The sequence below is a fragment of the Caenorhabditis remanei genome, chromosome IV (assembly GCF_010183535.1).
Source record: "Caenorhabditis remanei strain PX506 chromosome IV, whole genome shotgun sequence".
In the NCBI taxonomy this organism is placed as follows: Eukaryota; Metazoa; Nematoda; class Chromadorea; order Rhabditida; family Rhabditidae; genus Caenorhabditis; species Caenorhabditis remanei.
The window spans coordinates 11,499,267-11,519,068 of record NC_071331.1 but is presented as its reverse complement, the minus strand read 5'-3'; the positions used below and the strand labels follow the sequence as shown (position 1 = coordinate 11,519,068).

The window sequence follows — 19,802 nt, the reverse complement described above, 5'->3', positions numbered from 1 at the left end:
CTATTGAAGAGTCGGTTCTTTTTTGTTTCGAACAAACAATTCAAAATAGTCTGGCTTGTTAAAACCTCAAATGCAGTAAACTGAAAAACCCCACCAAAAACTTGATTTCTTATTTCCAGAATGCCACGGCGAGAACGAGATCAAGCCAAAGGACGCGATTCGTTGTCGAGAATGCGGATATCGTATTCTTTACAAAAAGCGATGCAGAAAGCGTAAGTTATTCCTTCCTTTTAGCTCTCAATTCTTGTATTTTTTTTTCAGTGATGGTCTACGACGCCCGCTAATCATCCCGTCGCCGTCAACCTGTATCATTTCGTTGAATTTTAACTTTCCCATGTTTTTCCTCGTCTTTTTCATCCATTTTATTTTTCCCATGTTTCCAGAAATCTCCAAAACTCAATCGTTAACAATAAACCTTCATCATCATTATTTTCCCATCGAAACCAATGCCAGGTGTGACATTTCGGCTTTCGAAGCCGAGCAGGGGACAACGAGCAAAGCGCGCGCCGAGGAGTCTCCATGGCAACCGTCGTTTCCATCTCTGCATCCTTTGCATTCATTCAATTCTCTTATGACCCCCCCGTTAATTTTAACTTTCTCATTTATTTCTGAAAATGCGTCCAAATCTCTTGTGGGTCGATAAAATAGTCGATGAGTCGAACGAAGCTGGGTGAGTTTTGTGAGAAGAATTAACAGTTTTAAAATTGTTCTTTTCATTTTCAAAAAACAAATGACACTGAAAGATAAAAAGACATGAGAATAGAATTAAATTGTTCCTGATTTTGCTGCTTTGTTAGTTTTTTGTTTGTTTGATTCTGTCGTGGTGTTGATGAATGTCGAAATGATTGGTGGAATTACTTTCCGAAACGGAGGAAGTTGGGCTTGCGGGATTCACGGTCAAAGTTGTCAAATGAGCGGCCGAATCTGAAAATTAGCAGTAGAGCGAACTTCCGATTTCATTGAATATGCAATAGGTTTACCTCAAGAAGTTGGGATCAGCGGAGCGTTTTCCAAATCTCAAAAAGTTTGGATCGGCGGCGGCTTTTCCGAATCTCAAGAAGTTCGGGTCGCTTCTACCTGAAATTTCGAACGCCTTCATTTCTGAATCCTCTTGTTTTTAATCCCTAACTGACTAGCTTTATCAATGGGATCTTTGTTTGCAAATGAACTGAAAAACCTGAAATTCCTATTGAAAAATCTTTAAAATATCTCACCGAATCGGAGGAAATTCGGGTCACCACTGGCCTTTCCGAAGCGCAAGAAGTTGGGTTGAGAGCGTCCGAATCGAAGGAAGTTCGGGTCTGAACCGGCTTTCTTTCCCAGCGACTTAACGGCTAAAAGAGCACGAAATTGTGCTCTTTTATCAGAGTATCACTCACCTGCAGATCTACCGTATCTCATAAAGTTTGGCTTTCTCTTCTCCATCTTTTGCAGTGCAACCTCGGCGTCAGCCTCGCAGTTTTCGCCTGGAATTGGAAAACTTTTTGAAGAATTAGAACTAGAAGTAGAAGACGTAGCTCCGCATTAAATCAATTGTTAAATTGTATTGTTCTGTCTGCCCCTACTTGATTCCTATGATGTCTCATTAACTTTCATTAAAGGAGGAAAACCATTACGTCGCAGAAATATTCTACTGTTTCAACATGCGGTTATCCTACGTTTTTGTAATGAGATTCCTAGTAAACTTCCCAACCAGCCTTGAGCTTTGAAAACAATTACAAAGCTTCCAAAAAAAAATTTTGTTTTAGTGAAATGACCCAGCTGCATAATGAGATCATTTTCTACTCAACCGTTCTCAGCTACCATGGAATCTTCCATTTCGAGTTCCTAGGTTTTCTACTTGAATTTCGCGGGCAAAGCAGGAAGTTTACACTGAATCATGACAGCCTTGCAGAAATAGAGAAACAACTTTCCGTTTCACAATAGTAATTTAGACAGCAGAGAAATAGATATGCTCAATACATACTGCGTTGCTTTTCCATCCATCTTTCTAGCACTGCTCTCATTAGCTTACTAGACCTAATCCTGGCATTGCCAACTTCTAAATTTTCACAAATTGAAAGATTCTTCCGTTTCTATTTGACTTCAAATCGACAGTTTTCGAGTGTCAAGAGTTGATTGTAAGTTAAACGACATTTTATTCACCTTTATTATTATCTGGGCCTGCCGAAAGGACGTCGGAATTTGAATTCAGCTCATATTTGTTGTATACAAAATGCAAGTAATATCAGTTCACAACACTAAAAAGCACTTTTAGTTCCAGAGTATAAAAACTGAAGTTTCAGAAAATCGCTATCAGTGATGCTGAAATTATTTCTATACCTATAATTTAAATAAGCTATAAGGACATTGAGATACAATAAATTCTCCAAATAAGCTGTTCTGTTTCAGCTCCTTCCGATGAACTTAAATTCTAACTGATTGTAATGATGCTTTCGCAAGATTAGTTTATAAGATCCTATTTTAGTGACTTTATCTAAACCAAATATATAAACTGTTCCGAACACTAATAAAGCAACTTCAGTTTCAGAGTGTCATGAATCTCTTTTCCTGGTTTGAGCATATAAACATTTACAGTTTCTTAATATCTTTCTCTACTCACTCTCAGTTTTCTCCCCAATATTTTTTTAATTCCATTACTCCAACCAACCCCTCACCTAAATAGCTCATCACTTCATTTTGTTCCATAGTGGAGAGCATCGAGAAGACGGTGCAGAAGTCAGAAGTGGCTCCTGGTGTGCAGCATTCCGCCGACACCTAAAAACTCTTTTCCACATTCAAACAAGAAAAGAAAAAGTGAAACGAACCTTATATGTTGCTGCCACAAGGAGTAATAACCCCACTTGGTAGAGCAGAGTCATGATAAAGTGAAGAAAACCAACGACTCGTCGGCGTATTTATAAGAGAGACCGGACCGCCCATCTCTCCAGATTTTCTCTCCAAAAAGTACCGTATCCAATTTTGAACCCCATGATGGGGGAGATGATGAATAGAGTGGGGAGAAGATGATGAGTATGATGATATTTACCACAAATAAATTAATATCATTTGCGTCTTTCATATTGTCTCACTTCCATATGGGCACCCTTCAGAGACATCTCTTTTGGCGGGGGCTTAATTTAATTAGTGAATACGAGCTATCCTTATTCTTCCGGATTAGTATGATGAGACTTTTTTTTGGGAATTTGGTGAAGAATGAGCAATTTTTGGAATGCAGGGATTCTATAAATTCATGTGTTTATTTTCAGAGTGTGTGTATATGACTTGGCATTCAAACCAGATGGATCCGAGTTGTTGTTGGCGGCGGATAACAAATTGTTTCTGTTTGATGTGGCGGAAGGTGGACAGATGCAAATTTTGAAAGGTGAGATTGTTTGGCTTCGTAAAATTATTCAAAAGAAATGAGCCAGTTGGAAATCAGATGACGGAAACAGTATATTTTTTGTCAAACGACTGAAATTTATGAAGTGGTATCTCCTTCTTATCCAGGTGGTTGATAAGTTGATGGCTGAGCGCGACCGTACTGGAAAGGAAAAAAAAAATGAAACAATCATTCTCTTGATTGAAGAGCGAAACGAGGAAAATTGTGATTGCTTATTTCGGGAGGCTTCGTATTCATGAACCACCGAGAAAATCTGGAAATTAATCATACCACACACGAAATATGTGGTTTCAAAATGAAGAAAAATAATAGGAATACTGAAACAGTTACCTATTTCAAATCGAGGTAAAAATAAAGCAATAAGAGGTTTCATTACGACCTACAATCTTTTGAGCATTCCATCAAATTTCAGATAAACTGTTTTCAATGGAATGATGAGATAGGAATGATCACCGCCACTAACTATTCAGTAGAATGTTCACTCTTCCCACAAATAAATCAGAAATTATGTTCAAAATATTGCTAATTCCCTCAAACTAAATGAAGATACTTTCAAACAAATCAACATAAGAGATCTTAAAATATTGAGTTGTGACAAAAATTCAAATTTGATTGAAACAAAACATGGAATTGATGCATCAGAGAAAATGACTTGTTTTGAAATTTTTCCTGTTCTAAGCAACTGATTAGTACCGATGTGTAATGCACTTTTATTTTTTTTGCAATTGCTTTCGATGAAAACTTATATTTTCCAGGCCACAAAGACCTTGTCTACACAGTTGCCTGGTCTCATGATGGAGAGATGTTCGCTTCTGGAGGAGCCGATAAACTGGTGATTCTATGGAATGAGAAGCATGAGGGATATCTGAGATACAGGTAGATACAACTTCATAAAAACCAATTTTCGGTAGATCAATCCGTTCGCTTTCAGTCACACCGACGTAATCCAATCTATGGTGTTCAATCCAGTCAATCTAATCCTTCTAACTTGTGCTTTGAATGAGTTCGGCCTGTGGTCAACAACGAACAAGAATGTGGTGAAGCAGAGGAGTAATACGAGATGTTGTAGTTGTGCGTGGAATACGGATGGAACTGTTTATGCAATTGGACATGGAGATGGAACTGTTGCGTTGAGGAAGGGAACCATTGTGGTTAGCAATTTTAGTCTAGAATTTAAATTAGGAAACTTAAAAACATGGTAACGGGTTGGAGCATCGATTTGAAACAGTAAGAAAATTATAAACTTGGAAATTAGCATGACTTATAGCTTATCGATGTAAAGCTCGCAGCTCTCTATTTAGCATTGAAATTTGCCAATTCGTGGCAGAAATAATTTTGGTGAGCAACAACCTTTTAGAAAGGCCTGAACAAAAAGCTTCTTGAATTATTAACATTTTCCGACACTCCTTAAATACTCTATAAATTTTCAACTCCAGCATCGCAAAGTTTACAACTTTTATGACGATACTGTAGTAACAGCAAAGTGAGAAAAATAGTCTTAACATTCTAATAGTAATAAAAACTGAGCTGCACAATGATTATTTGAAACTCATAAAACAGCAAAATTTCTGTATTTTTCAGACCGAAGAAGCGTCAATGATCATCCAACGTGATAGTACTGAACCAGTCTGGGGTATCGCATTCTCCTCAAACAAACTATTTGCTCCGAAAGATTCTCAAGGAAATCCGACGAATATTGATGAGATAATGGCTGTGATTGACTGGAGCAAGACTCTTTCTTTCTATACAATGGAGGGAGAATTGAAGGAATCGAGACAGTTGGACTTCGAACCACACTGTATTAAGTACTGTATTCAGGGAGAATATTTGTTGATTGGAGGGTCGGATAGGAAATTGAAGATTTATACGAGGACAGGTGAGATGGGAGAAAAGGATGAGAAGTGGTAGACCAGTTCATGAAGCAGTGAGAACATTCTGACCTCATACTTATGACGGATAAAAAACAGAAAACTTTGATTGGATACTGTTACAATAACGTTTCGAATTTGAGAGATATTCAAATTTTATGCTGATAACCTTTGTTTCCAGGCGTCCTGCTCTCCACTGTTGCTCAAATGGATCATTGGATTTGGTCTGTGGCAGTTCGTCCGAACACTAACACGATTGCAATGGGATGTGTAGATGGAACTATTGCATGCTACAATTTGATCTTTTCAACAGTTCATTGTGTTGATCATGCGAGATATGCTGTGAGGTGAGAATTTGGATTTGAGGAGTGAGATGTGCTTTCTTCCTAAGATGTTTTTATTATTATTTATTTCAGGTTTTCCCGTTTCTCGATACTTTTATTTTAGTGTTGGTGATGGGCGTGTACTCCATTGTTTGTAATCTCTTCCAGATGTACAAAGTTGCCGTTTCGTAACCAGCATTTTCAAAGACTCTTATTCTCAAAAACGCTCGTTGACGACATGGCATCGTTATTCAATTTTTTTCCAGAAAATCCATGACCGACGTCTACGTACAAAATCTTGAGTACCGTACCAGCAGCAACATTCGTTGTCAAGATCTCGTTAAGAAAATGTCATTGTACGACACAAAACTCGCCATTCAACTATCCGATAAAATTCAAATCTACAAGCAATCATCTGGATTGAATAAACAGGAACGGAGGAAATATCTGAAGTATACACTGCAAGACACGATTCGAAAAGATTTGGAGTTCTCGTTGATGGTAAGGGACATTCGAATCATATGAGGTTATAGTGCAATGAAAGTAATGCAAAAGTGTTTTCAGGTTGTAACGCATGGGCATCTGGTTGTTTGCAATGAGGATAAACTGGAGTGTTATGACTTCAAGGGAATCAAGAAAAGGTCATGGAATATGAAGTCAGTAGTCAGGTATTTGAGGGTAAGTTAGAAACTTTTTAAGTTTGGCAAGCTCTGATTGAAACGAAGATGTAAGTTATTTTTAGATGAATCCGTAAAACCTTTTGTTATTTTACTGTTTCTCCAAGTTTAAATCAGTACACTCTGCCTCCCTCGACAATTCGACTCCCTCCACTAATTCCAGGTACTCGGCGGTCCCCCTCACCGTGAAACTCTTGTCCTTGGAACCGTTGATGGATGTGTCTACAAAGTGTTGATTGACAATGATTACCCGATTCTTTTGGATACCCGAAAAACACCAATCAAGTGTGTAGACATCAACGCGAATCGAACAATTCTTGCCTCGATTGAGGACACTTTAGTCTGCAAATGGTCGGATATTGCTACTGGAGAGACACTTCTTCAAGAACCCGGATGTTATAGTGTTGTATTCAATACAGTTAATGAGAATCTATTCGCTTACACTACCAATATGATGTTACACGTGAGAACTCTAATGGCACCTGGACACACTTCCCGAGGAGTTGGTTATGTGCTGGGATTTGTGAAGAATAGGACATTCTGTCTGGTACAGTATAGCCTGATTCCGTTGGAAGTGGCATATACAGTGATTTTGTATCAATATATTGATAGGAATGATTTCAAGTAAGGGACAAATAATCTCAATAGAGTTTTTACGATTCAATTTACTTTCACAGAGAAGCTTTCCGAATCGCTTGTCTTGGAGTTGTGAAGAACGATTGGATATATCTGGCTGAAAAAGCATTGAATGCGTTGGAACTTGACGTCGCTATGAAGGCTTATAAAAGAGTTAAAGATCGAGCAATGTTGAGAATGATTTTTGAGTTAAAGGTGTCTTTTCTTGAATTGACCTTTGAATATAACTGAAAACTTACAGAAACTAAAGGAAAATGGTGAAACAGAAGCCATCATTCGTGCCACCATCTGCGCATACATGAAGAAATTCCGTGAGGCGTCGAAGATTTATAAGGAGAATGGATTTGAGAATAAGGCGATGGAGTTGTTCACGGATATGAGAATGTTCGAGGATGTTCAGGTAGGCATCTTGAAAATGAAATTGTTTTTCATTTTAGTTTTTTGAATTGCCTCTAAAATTAAAGACAGCTTTCCATTTAAAAGTTTTTACTAGTGTTGATCTAGCGACGATGCGCTTTACTGAAACTCAAAAGCACTTCTCGAAACCGTAAAAATTTCTAAAATCGTTTCAATACCAATAAATAATTCCAGGAAGTAATGACGACTGCATCTGGAGAAACCAAGAAAATGTTAATGAGGAAGAGAGCAAGTTGGGCAAGAGATGCGAATCAACCGAAAATTGCAGCCGAGATGCTCATCTCATCTGGAGATTTGGACAAGGCGACAGTCTTGATTATAGAGAATGATTGGTTGGAATTGTGAGTGGGGAAGTTTTGGGGAATGAGGTATTTGAATCAATAGAAAATTGGTTCGAATTGCTCGCATTTGGTCTAAGAAACTTATTTCAATTATCAAAAACAGTGAAGATAAGTTTCAAACTAAATGTATATACATTAAATTTACAATTATCACACTCACATTTTTACTTTCCCTTGGACCGCCTTCCTGATTTCCAGAGCCATCGAAATCTCTCATAAAATCGACAAGGGAGATTTGGAAACTATGAAGAAGCTCTCATCGTACTTCATCAGAAAACACGAATTTGGACTCGCTTCGAGAATATTCCAGAGTATAAATGATATGAAGTCTATAGTGGATATGCATGTAAATGCAGGTCATTGGACTGATGTGAGTTTTAGGAGGCATGAAAGAAATAATGTATCACCTATTGAAATCTGTAATTTGTGTAGACTCCTATCATACTCGTGAAACAGTATTCAATTTTTTTACTGTTAGAACCAATTTTCAAAAGAGTCTGCTGTTAGTCTAAGTTGTTTTATTTGAAATAAATTTAATAAAAAATCTTCAGGCCTTCGCAATAGCTGATCGCCATCCGAAATATGTGGAAGACGTGTACCTACCGTATGCCAGGTTCCTTGCTGAAAGAGATAGATTCGAAGAAGCACAGAAAGCATTCCATCGAGCTGGAAAAGAGCAAGAAGCTATGAATGTTTTGGAGCAACTCACCTCGAATGCAGTAGATGAGAACCGATTTGCGGATGCGGGGTGAGTCTTCGGAAAGAAAGATGAATTGTTAAGAAGGATAATGAGTAGCTTAATGTTTAAGGAGAAACAGGGATTTCTCTTTTGAAAATTATCATAACAGGATTAAAATACAGTAACCTAAATGAAATCGTATTTCAGCTAGGGATGTTGCGGGCGGCCTTCGCCTTCACGCTGCGCCTGCTTCATTTCCCAATAAGGCGAAAAATACCGTATCCATTTCCAAGACAGGCGATTTTCGCCTGTTTAGTTTTTTTCTCGCAGGTTTTCATTAACGCTTTTCATTTTTCGGCAAGCATTTTTTACGCTTTTTGAAATTAATTTCTACACAAAACCTTTACTATTAACAAACGCAAACGGCTGTATGTTTGTCTGTCTGTCGCCGATCCTACCGCCCTTCCTACTGAACCGTTTTTCTTCGAACTTAGACCAAAATATCAGAAATTTTCATCACTTGATGCCCGTCTATTTATTTTTAGTTAGAATAGCTCTCGACTAGGTCACTAGGTCAAAAAACGTGGTTTTCAAGCCTAGCAGTGGCTTTCATTTCCGAAATAGGGAAGTAGGAGTTCACGGGGAAAATTATTTATAGAACTTTTTCATTCTGCAAATGACTTCATTTCTTAAAAGCGTGGGAAACATTGTAACAAGTAGAAGGGTGGTGTAGAAAAGGAGGTTTAGTCGCCGGTAGGCGACGTGAACCGACTGGTTAGAAAAAAACAGCATTTTTTACCACTGGGAAATGAAACGCGTCAAAAATTTGCGTTTTAAAAACAGGCGAAAGCGGCCTTCGCCTGAAATTGAAGCGGCAAATATCGCCGTCGGCGAAAATGAAAAAGGCGAAGGTTGCCGTAAAACGCATTTTTAACATCCCTAATTTCAGCTTCTACTATTGGCTTCTGAGTCAACAATATTTGGATCGAAGTCAATCGGAAGAGAATTTGACACTGCTGAGCAAAGCGAGAGAGGCAGCACAATTCGCGGATGCATACTATGCATATTACCCAGTTTTCATATTTTGTGTGAGTTGTAGAAACGTAAAAGAAAATGAGTTAATACACAGAGAATTGACTCAATAATGTAGAATCTAATATCTAAAAGCGGTGAAACTGTAGATCTTCTGATGAAATCAGAAATATAACCTCAGAACATCAAAAGTACATAAGAGACCTCACGAACAGACGACATGATATTTTCTGAATTTTGTACATTTTCAGAGTCAACCATTCTCATTTGAAAGGAATGAAAACATCCTCAATATGGCAAGATATCTGACCTTCACTCCTTACATCAATAACATTTCCAAAGTGTGAGTTGTCCGAATACGTTCCCCTCATAATTTCCAAAATTTTAGTTTTGTCTATTTCACAATTGCAAAACTTGCTGGCGAGATGGGTGCCTACAAATCGGCGAGAACTGCATTGGATCAGCTGACTCGGTTGAGAGTTAGACCTCATTTCGAATTGGATGGACAAATCGATACGATGACGTTGAATATTCGAGCGAAACCGTTCACAGATGTGGACAGTATGCAGCCGATGTGTTATAGGTCAGCTCACAAAAAATGGCATCTTCAAATCAGATTCCCATGTTTTGTGATTTAATGAGTATTAGCTGAAACTGTAGAAATTATAATTAATTTGTTTGGTTTTGTTGTTGATGTACAGTACCGTGTCGTCTCAGTTCAGTGCAAAATATAGTGATTTTTGAGCAGTCCCTTTAAAATGATCATAACTCTCTAGAGAATGTCCGTACAAAAAAGTTGTCAACTACAAAAATGAAGCTCTACCTCTGTTCTGTATGGTTTATACATAATTTACTTTGTGGGACAATCAGTGTCGTAACACAAAGTTGGTCATTTTCAACTGAAAAAGGGCAAATTGTATATCTTACTGCACGGTATCAAAAATGACTGTTTCGTATATGATCTGTAGATGGCATTTTTTGTGTTGAAACATTCTTTCGATTGAACTGACTCCATATTTCAGATGTGGCCTGAACAACCCATTCCTCGGCGGAACTTCCTGTATTCATTGTGAAACTCCATTCATCATCTCCTTCGTTTCATTCGACGTCCTCCCATTAATTGAATTCAAAATCGAACAAGACATCACTTTTGACGAAGCGAAAGAACTGATTGAGAGTGAACCACCGCTTGCAGATGATGATTATAACCCATTGAGATCTATCAAGAAAGGAGTTAAAGAGATTATATTGAATCGAGACTCTCTGTCGAGACTCGAAAGAGGACATGTTATTGTTCAAACCTTCCAGCCTCCATTGGCTCCGAAATTCTTGTTCAATGTCATGCCAAGTATCACTATTGCTCAGTGTAAAGGGTGTAATAAGGTATAGGTGTTCTCTGGAAATGGTTTTATGATTCATGTTTGATTTCAGGTGTTCGACCTGGATGACTTTGAAATGGCTTGTCTCCGCAAAGGACATTGTCCGTTCTGCAGAACTTCTTACGATCGAAACGAAGCATTTTTCGTCGAGGAAGAGGAAGAAGAAGAGAGTTCGAATGTGCCAAGCTTCGGGCAGTTTTCAAGATTTTCGTGATTTCCATTGCCGTGATAATAAAGATTTTGATTCTTAACAACTTTTTTGTTTTAGTTTTGCAGTACATATTATGGGACCCCGCATCTGAAACAGCGAGTAAAGATGTTAGGTTAACGGAAATCGAGGTTCAAGAAAAATATAGAAATAGGTCTTCCGAGATCAACTGAATTCTTGTTATTATCCTTTTCATTTCTTCCTCACTCTTAATTTTCTCTAGTCGTCTCTCTCTCTCTCCCTCTTTCTCTAACGATCATCTTATCCGAATTGACTAGCCCACCGTTTTCGAGGTTTCCTTCGATATTTTCTTTTGATTATTTTGACTTAAAATGTCGATGCTGAGTTCTGTTTTCTGTCTGAAATGTAAAAATATGTATGGTGAGTATGCGTTTCAGATGCGTCCAAGAAGTAACTTTGTTGTTCTGCTTTTACTTTTTCGGACACCACAAAAAACTTATCAGAATCCGTTTAGACATAGTGACTTTTTTTGCAGATCTAGAAACACGTAAGATGTGTATTGGAACATGCAATCATTCAATTTGTGAGAAATGCTTCGATAAGAAACTAACTGGAACGTGTCCAATCTGTGAAAAAGGGAATTCCTTCGATTTGAAAAACATCAATTATCAAGCTCAAGAGATGGTTGGAACCGTAGTGCAATCCGTGTCGCTGACTGATTTAGTTGATTTAAAGTTAAACCAGAAGGTAAGGATTTTTGTTTTCTGGTGTCCCCGCATCAATTGACTATTTTGTAGTATTCTGGAGATGGAGAGTGTTCCGAATGCAAGAAGTACAACGAAAAGCTCCGAGTTTGTGTTGAATGTGCTATGCGATCAGAACTATTGACAAAATCAAAAGATGGAGACTTTGAGTTCTCGTCTGAAACTAAAGATGGGGAACTATTGGAAACGAAGATGCTTTTGGTTCGAAGTTTTGCTTTATGTGCAAATTGCGTACTTGATGGAAACAAACACGATGGATCAGATGGAAAACAACACAAGTTGATTCCCATGATAAACATCAAAGGGATGAGTGAAACTTCTTACAACCTCCGCGCGATATCTATTGTTTCATTTGCATTGCACAACATCAAAAAGGAGCTGAGTGAGTGTAAACATATGACTCTGGCTCCAACAGTGTGCGCCTGGGTCTCGGAAGGTTGGAAAACTATAGAAGAATTTGAGCAAAAAATAGCAGAAGGCAACGGAGTAGATCATGCTTCGAATTCTTCGGCAGTGATCACAATGATAAACACCGTCATGGAAATCTTAAACGGTGTCAGTTGGGTTTATAAAGAAGTTGTCGAAAAGTGCTTAGCCGATTTAAGTGTCGAAATGAATAATGCCGAAAGTGTCGACGAAAAACGAGAGTTGAAGAAAACACTTGAAAAGTTGGAATCGCTCAGAAACTTTTATGGTTCACGAAAGAAGTTTGATCTTCGCACGAGTAAAATTGTGGATTTATTTTACATGTATCAATCTGGAACTCTTGGAAAAACGTTTGCAAATGACAACCGGATTGATAAATCAAGTATTGAGGAAGCGGTCCGTGATGGACTCAACGTAACAAATGATGTGAGAAGAATGATCAAACTACCGCCGAGGTATGAAAAATACGCCAACTTTGCTGGAAGTTGTCTTCAGTTGTTCATGAGAGAGAAGTCCAATCAACTCGAAGAACCGGATCTTGATTAATTATATTTTGTACATAATTGTCAGTGATGTTTGAATTGTTGTCCTGTTAAATTTTTGTAGAAGCTTTCTTGATTCATCACCATTCTCTGTTATACTAAATAGAATCAACCAATAAGTTTGCAAACTTTTCTGTAATTGACTTGTCCATCGATAATAATCTTTCCTTGCTCATTCTTAATGTTTTCACTGACAGGCAACATTATGGTGTGTCCAAAGTTGCTACAACGACAAATCTGCGGCGTCCAAAGTTGATTTGTAGGTTTGTAGGTTTTGCAGGTTTCGCAGTTGAAAAATTAAGGATGAGCAATAACGCATAACTGCAAACCTGCAAATCTACAAATCAACTTTGGACACCGCAGATTTGTCGTTTTTGCTGTTTTGCAGCAACTTTGGACGCATCATTATGACTATGAAATGGTGCGTCCAAAGTTGCTGCAAAACAGCAAAAACGACAAATCTGCGGTGTCCAAAGTTGATTTGTAGATTTGCAGGTTTGCAGTTATGCGTTATTGCTCATCCTTAATTTTTCAACTGCGAAACCTGCAAAACCTACAAACCTACAAATCAACTTTGGACGCCGCAGATTTGTCGTTGTAGCAACTTTGGACACACCAAAAGAGTTCATCTGCTTAAATGTTTGGTCATGGGTTCCAAATGCAAAAAAACTGAAAAAAACATTGAAAAACGCGGAAACTAATCCTGGTGTATTATCGGTTTAAAGTATCACATTTTGTAACATTCCTTTAATGATTAGACCGCGTGCGCCAGGACATTTTATGTTGAAACGATTGTATACAGCACGGCTCTTTGACTGTCTTGCTCACTGTTATTTATAACTGTCCATTTTATTGATAAACAATTCATTCTGACCTCAACATTCTCTTCACTGATTTCTCTCCAATATTTTCATTCATTTGAATTCTTCTCGAAGATGTCTATGCTAAGTTCCGTTCTTTGCTTAAAATGCGAGGGGATGTATAGTAAGTGAGAACACTTGTTCTTGTCTCAAATTTATAAATTTTTGTGTAGATGAAAACCGTAAGACGTGTATTGGATCATGTGGCCATTCAATTTGTGAAAAATGTTTTGATGAAAAACAGTCTGGATCGTGCTCAATTTGCAAAGCAGAACATGCATTCGATGAGAAACGTTTTAATTGGCACGCACCAGATATGGTCAAAACACTGTTGGAGTCCATATCACTGACAAGTGTATGCAATATGAATACAGACCACACGGTGAGCTTTATTAATTAAATCTCTGAAATAGTTTACCTCCTTCAGACTGTTGGCCATGGATTATGTTCTGAATGCAAAGGTCATAGCAACAAATTACGAATATGTGCAGATTGTGCCATTCAACACAATCTTCTAGAGAAATCCGATAATGGAGGTCTCAAATTGTCAAAAGATTCTTCAGAAGAAGAACTACTGGAAGCTAAGATTCTTCGAATCAGAAGTAACGCTTTATGTGCTGATTGCGTAATGGATGGACGGAAGCATGATGGACATCAAATGGTACCTTTGGGTGACGTTCAATATATGAACGATGCTACAGAAGTTCTTGATTCTCACGCTGCTCTTGTATTCTTGTTTCATAACATCTGGAAAGAGTGCGATCAACACAAATATATGAAATTAGATTTGCAACTCTACAACTTTCATTGCGAATGCTTTTTAATAATAGAAAAACTTATTGAACATTTGGAAAACGACTCTTCCGCGGATAGCGAACTTTTAAAACCAACTGAATATATGGATCAAGTTTATGGATCAGTCTGGCATTTTAGAATTCGAGTCGAAGATTCCCTAAAAGAAGCATCTAATTATATGGAGATCGAAAGCAGCACTGAAGAGAAATTGGAATGGAAGAAAACGATTGAACAACTGGAATGTATCAAAGGTTTTTACGATTTCATAATCTTAAAGGGCCATTTCGAGGGAAGTAGTCTCATACCAATGGACGGTGTTTTAAAACATGGACCATCCTTGAAATTCGGTCAACCTAGCTTTGGTTCTGACGATTCTGTGGAAGGTATGAGATTAATATTCAAAACACTGCCGATGTTTGGCTCTCGATTTGGACAGTCTGAAAGAGACAAGGAGCAACAGTTGGAAAAACCGAAGCTTGATGAAATATAACCATTTTTGTTTGATTTTCTTATTTTTGAACAATATTTTTTGATTGGAACAAACCTGCGAATTAAGTTATCAGTGGTTTCCTTTTTTCTGTCTGTCGAAGTTTAGGAATAATCTCGAAAAGCGGGTACTTATGTCCTTCTTGTGTACAGAAAAGTTTGTGATCGGATTAGCAAACGAAAAAAAAAAAACATTAAGCCTGCACTCTTTCTCTCACAAGGGAATTGACTTTCCATACCCGTTCAGAATTTTCTATAAACTTCCACACTGATAGTTTCGAGTCTGCTCTGAACAATGATGATAGTCAAAAAGTGCAAAACTTCCGAAAAAGTGGATTTTTTTCTCCGAAAGTTTGCTCATTTTTCATCATAGAAAACGCGAGTGCCACTTTGGGAGGACTATCGGGTTTGTGAAGGCAACTAGCTGCCCTCTCGGTCAGCACACAGGTAAAGCGCGATGGATCCATTATGGATGAAACGCGGATCGCGCGGATGCTGTGGGTATGTCAGATGGATCCATTATGGATCCATATGGATCCACGCGTGTCAGATGGATCCATTATGGATCCATATGGATCCATCCACGGAAACTCGAGGGCGACCGCCATCCTCCCCATCCATATTCCATCCGCGCGCGATCCGCGTTTTAAATGTGGACGCATTAGGGATCCTATGTGGATCCATATTCGATATGGACGCATATGGACCCACAATGGATCCATCGCGCTTTACCTGTGCAGTTGGATGGCCACGTGGCAGAGTGGGGGACTGGTAGGAGGAAGGTCTAGGGATCGACCCCTTCCCCTTCTTCTTTTTTTTTTGCTTTTTGAAAACCGACTGTGGAATGTTAATTACAGCTTTTTCGACCTACTCTATGAAGTTTTTATTCCGTTTTGAACTATTTTCTACATTATCTGAACATTTGGAACTAAATTTTTTTCTGAGAAAATTTTGTGTTCTCTTGATCATTCGTTCATGGTGGACACTCCTCTTTGCCAATTCTTTAATGAATCATGGTTTTTAAGTAAGTATGCCGGATTCTTGCTGTACAGGGCCTTATTCATTCTAAATAAATATCTGGTTCGAGAGTAGATGAGAAAACTTGGTTGACAAGCTTACAAAAATGAGCGGGTATCCCATGAGGAGATGAACGAATGATCAAGAGAACACAAAATTTTCTCAAAAAAATTTTTGTTCCAAATGTTCAGATAATGTAGAAAATAGTTCAAAACGGAATAAAAACTTCATAGAGTAGGTCGAAAAAGCTGTAATTAACTTTCCACAGTCGGTTTTCAAAAAGCAAAAAAAAAAGAAGAAGGGGAAGGGGTCGATCCCTAGACCTTCCTCCTACCAGTCCCCCACTCTGCCACGTGGCCATCCAACTGCTGACCGAGAGGGCAGCTAGTTGCCTTCACAAACTCGATAGTCCTCCCAAAGTGGCACTCGCGTTTTCTATGATGAAAAATGAGCAAACTTTCGGAGCAAAAAATCCACTTTTTCGGAAGTTTTGCACTTTTTGACTATCATCATTGTTCAGAGCAGACTCTAAACTATCAGTGTGGAAGTTTATAGAAAATTCTGAACGGGTACGGAAAGTCAATTCCCTTGTCAATGAATGATTTTGATTGCAAGAAGTGGTGATAGTGTGTAAGTAAACTCGGATGTTCTTCCTCACTCCTAATTTTGGTAGGTGCGTTTTCCAACTTACGTCACTGTGAAGAATATCAGTTGGTCTGCTCACTAGATGATTAAACAACTTTTTGAATCGATATCACTATCTGATTTGTGTGGCGTTTCCAGCGATCAAAAAGTGCGAATTTTCCGTTCAGAAAATTCGAATCTTTTGAAAATAAATTCTGCAGACAACGAACAAAGGAGCGTGCTCTCAATGTAAGAAGATTAAGAAACGACGAGTTTGTACGGATTGTGCAATTCAACATGAACTTTTGATAAAATCAAAAGAATGTAGACATTGAATTGTCAACTGAAAGTACTGGAGAGTTTCTGGAAACTTTAGTTCTTCCAATCGGAAGTATTGATCTGTGTGCTGATTGTGCACTAGATGAGGGGAGAAACATAGAGAACAAATATTAGGAATATGAATTACACATTTGCTAATTTTATATAAGAGCAAAACTATAATTATTTTTCAAAAACCCCGATTAGTAAATTTAACAAAAAAACTTCATTCAAAGTTTTTATTAATTCTGGAGTAAACTTGCATGCTGCCAGGTATCTCCACTCAACTCTGTGATATTCGCTGTAAATTTGTAATCATAATATTTGTTATCCTCCAAATTATAGGAGATGAATGCAAGTGGGAATATATCCATATCAACTCGAACTTCTTTGTCCATCGAGTTACAAGTGTGGTATAGAACCATTTTCACCGCGAAATACTGGAATTATCTTTTGACATAAAAGTTCAGATAGAAGCACCTTACTTCCGACATCCACTCATCTCCAGTGAGCATTCCTTCTGATTTGAAAGTGACATCTCCCGGGGGAGAAATATCTATATATTCCTCTGTGATCGGATCGTCACCGTTCCACCTGAAAAATAAAATTCTGAAATTTGAGAATCAGGATGAAAACGAACCACATCACATCTTTATCAAAGAATTGAGCTTTGAATCCGAATTTCTCATGGGTGATTCTACAGCGAAGTTTCACATGAAATGTGAAGTGGTAATTAGTTGAGAGGACTGCACAGAAGGAATTGAGAATAAGAAAGAGTATGAAGATAGTTGATTTGCTCATTTTCGGAAATGAAGAAATTTAGTGTGAAAATGACAAAAAAAACGATTCACGGAGGCAGAAAGATTAAGTAGAGCAGGTTACATATCTTTAATGTGATGTCACTTTTGCAAATTTGGAGGAGTTGTCTCTATTGGCTTCGCGACATTTCGCCACTGCGACATTTCGCAGCCATGGCGTTTCGCAACCTTAAAACTAGCAATAGTTCCACCTGGATCCATTTTATTAAACATGTCAGCAATTCTTAACCGATTTAGCCACATTCCAAACATCTCCTCTCATTTCTGTGATATCCGCGACAAGTCCGAACTGATAACACTCATCTTCCGAATACTCGGAAATGGCGGCCAATGGATCTATTCTCATGTCGACACGAGTTGATTCACCCAGGGAGTTGCAAGTGTGGAAGAGAACCATTTTCACGTCGAAATACTGAAAAGTTTTTTTATGGGATAAAGAATCAGAGATTAGAAAACAACTGACTTTCGAAAGCCACTCATCTCCAGTGAGAGTTCCTTCCGTCTTGAAAAAAGCATTTCCCGGTGGAGAAACGCCTTTATATAGCTCAGTAATAGGATCGTCCTTATTCCAACTATAAGAATGAAGGAAAAATTGAGAATTGGAATTATGCTCAAAACTAACAACATCTCATCTTTGTCGTAAAACTGAACATTGTATCCGAATGGTCGATTGGGAATTGAGCAGTTCAGTGTGACATCAAACTTGAAGAGATATTTTGTTGAGAGGACTGCACGGAAGACATGGAGAACGAGAAGGAGGGTGAAGGCAGTTGATCCACGCATTTTGGGAATGGAGGAATTTGTGAAATTGAGAATATAGTGTTTATTTTTATTTTTATTTTTTTGATTCGAGATGAAGGGCAAAGAGCCACTGATACAACCGAAGTGAATTACAAAAAGATATAGAAACAATTTGATGGGCTGATTCTGGAGGACGCAAAATTAGGAAGGAAACTATTTTTCTCTTTGGATTTAGTAAAAAGAAAAATAGTTTTTGGCCTTTTTTTGCTACCTCATGAATAGGTCAAAAGAGAGAGAGGGGGAGACTAGTAAGTAGAAATGTTGAGAGTGAGATACTTAGACAGGTTTAACCGTTTGACATTATTTTTAAACCACAGGGAGGAAAATTTGACAGGAAAAACATGCACGGGGAGTGAATTCCAACAGGACAAAAACCGGTTGGGCAAATACTGGGAACCGAATTTGGTTTTGTTAGATAAGATGGATTTTATATGATAGGGATGACGTCTTAAGGACTGAAAGTGAGTAAAAGAGGTATAAACATGATTAGGGGAGTAAAAATCATTAGATACAAGTATTTTGTACAGATATACAAGATCATTAATTAGTCGGCGGAGTTCGAATTTTTGATGCATCGGCTGGAGTCTTAGTTTGGATCTTTAAGATTTGAGGTCCTGTTTTGGGAGTTATCCGACAGTTTTGCTTCTCGCGATTTGGTAGGACCAGATTTTGAAGTCATTTTTTTCGGAAGGTTTTTCGAGGCAGCATTAGAGTATGATTTTGGATTGTTGGGTTGCACCATAGGCAGAGCATCATTCATCTTGCTCAAAGTGGATGGAGCCGACATTTTCTCGACAATACTTCCCACCAGTAATTCCAACGACACCACTTTTTCGCTCAATGTTTTGTTCTGAGATATAAGAGTTCGATTTTGGTTGTGAATAAGGGTTAGCGCACTCGCCATACCCTTAATCACTTCGATAGCGTCCTTCTGAGTTCCAAGATTTGTAGATTCATTGTTAAAAATTCTAGAGAAATCCATCAATTTAGAGTTACCCGTTGTTTCCAGTAGACTAAATCCGCCAGTTACATATATATAGAGTTGGAAGCAGATTTAGCCCTTTTTCGATCGATATTGGGTGAATCGCGAATTGTATGTTTTTGGCAACGTTCGCGATTTTGACCCTGAATTTCCTCCTCATATGTGCTTACCTCCAACGTTAGTATGCAAATAAGTTCGATATTTGATAGAGAATTGAATATCTGATATTTGATAGAATATAGTGGAGAGATAGAGTATAGATTTACAGGGTTAACGAGGGGAGGAAAAAAATCAATATGAGAGGGGGAAGGAATACGACCGCTCGCTGAGGAGACAGGAGGAGAACATGTTCACGGAGTAGGAAGAAATGGAGTCGGGCAGGTTACGGATAGTTCAAGTTCAATTTTTGTCATGACTTGTGAGATGTCTTTATAACTGGGACTCCAGGAGTCTTTTCATTTCCAAA

At 38.1% G+C, this 19,802-nt stretch overlaps 7 protein-coding genes across 7 annotated transcripts; 3 read left to right on the top strand and 4 right to left on the bottom strand.

The window, feature by feature from the left end:
• Positions 1-614: 614 nt before the first annotated feature.
• Positions 615-10,948, top strand: GCK72_013328 (uncharacterized protein; the record flags this gene model as incomplete). Its single annotated transcript, XM_053729798.1, has 19 exons — positions 615-670; positions 3,249-3,364; positions 4,138-4,258; positions 4,314-4,533; positions 4,964-5,258; positions 5,432-5,597; positions 5,840-6,074; positions 6,138-6,251; positions 6,414-6,874; positions 6,928-7,081; positions 7,128-7,286; positions 7,478-7,644; positions 7,843-8,014; positions 8,196-8,392; positions 9,273-9,411; positions 9,607-9,698; positions 9,744-9,938; positions 10,378-10,738; positions 10,787-10,948. 19 exons carry the CDS (start codon positions 615-617, stop codon positions 10,946-10,948), a joined length of 3,582 nt encoding a protein of 1,193 aa, XP_053584570.1.
• Positions 855-2,861, bottom strand: GCK72_013329 (uncharacterized protein; the record flags this gene model as incomplete). The annotated part of the gene is made up of 6 exons (XM_003089495.2): positions 855-924; positions 981-1,077; positions 1,215-1,334; positions 1,380-1,466; positions 2,658-2,757; positions 2,808-2,861. The coding sequence occupies 6 exons, from the start codon at positions 2,859-2,861 to the stop codon at positions 855-857; spliced, it is 528 nt and encodes a 175-aa protein (XP_003089543.2).
• Positions 10,949-11,274: 326 nt separating the features above from the next.
• Positions 11,275-12,639, top strand: GCK72_013327 (uncharacterized protein; the record flags this gene model as incomplete). The annotated part of the gene is made up of 3 exons (XM_053729797.1): positions 11,275-11,323; positions 11,439-11,650; positions 11,701-12,639. 3 exons carry the CDS (start codon positions 11,275-11,277, stop codon positions 12,637-12,639), a joined length of 1,200 nt encoding a protein of 399 aa, XP_053584569.1.
• A 931-nt stretch (positions 12,640-13,570) lies between these two features.
• Positions 13,571-14,780, top strand: GCK72_013326 (uncharacterized protein; the record flags this gene model as incomplete). Its single annotated transcript, XM_003101225.2, has 3 exons — positions 13,571-13,619; positions 13,669-13,877; positions 13,923-14,780. The coding sequence occupies 3 exons, from the start codon at positions 13,571-13,573 to the stop codon at positions 14,778-14,780; spliced, it is 1,116 nt and encodes a 371-aa protein (XP_003101273.2).
• Positions 14,781-16,977: 2,197 nt separating this feature from the next.
• GCK72_013325 (uncharacterized protein) lies at positions 16,978-17,536 on the bottom strand (the record flags this gene model as incomplete). The annotated part of the gene is made up of 3 exons (XM_003101162.2): positions 16,978-17,175; positions 17,221-17,329; positions 17,376-17,536. 3 exons carry the CDS (start codon positions 17,534-17,536, stop codon positions 16,978-16,980), a joined length of 468 nt encoding a protein of 155 aa, XP_003101210.2.
• A 231-nt stretch (positions 17,537-17,767) lies between these two features.
• GCK72_013324 (uncharacterized protein) lies at positions 17,768-18,336 on the bottom strand (the record flags this gene model as incomplete). The annotated part of the gene is made up of 3 exons (XM_003101180.2): positions 17,768-17,965; positions 18,017-18,125; positions 18,176-18,336. 3 exons carry the CDS (start codon positions 18,334-18,336, stop codon positions 17,768-17,770), a joined length of 468 nt encoding a protein of 155 aa, XP_003101228.2.
• A 604-nt stretch (positions 18,337-18,940) lies between these two features.
• On the bottom strand, positions 18,941-19,336 carry GCK72_013323 (uncharacterized protein; the record flags this gene model as incomplete). Its single annotated transcript, XM_053729796.1, has 1 exon — positions 18,941-19,336. One exon carries the CDS (start codon positions 19,334-19,336, stop codon positions 18,941-18,943), a length of 396 nt encoding a protein of 131 aa, XP_053584568.1.
• Between the last annotated feature and the right edge of the window lie 466 nt (positions 19,337-19,802).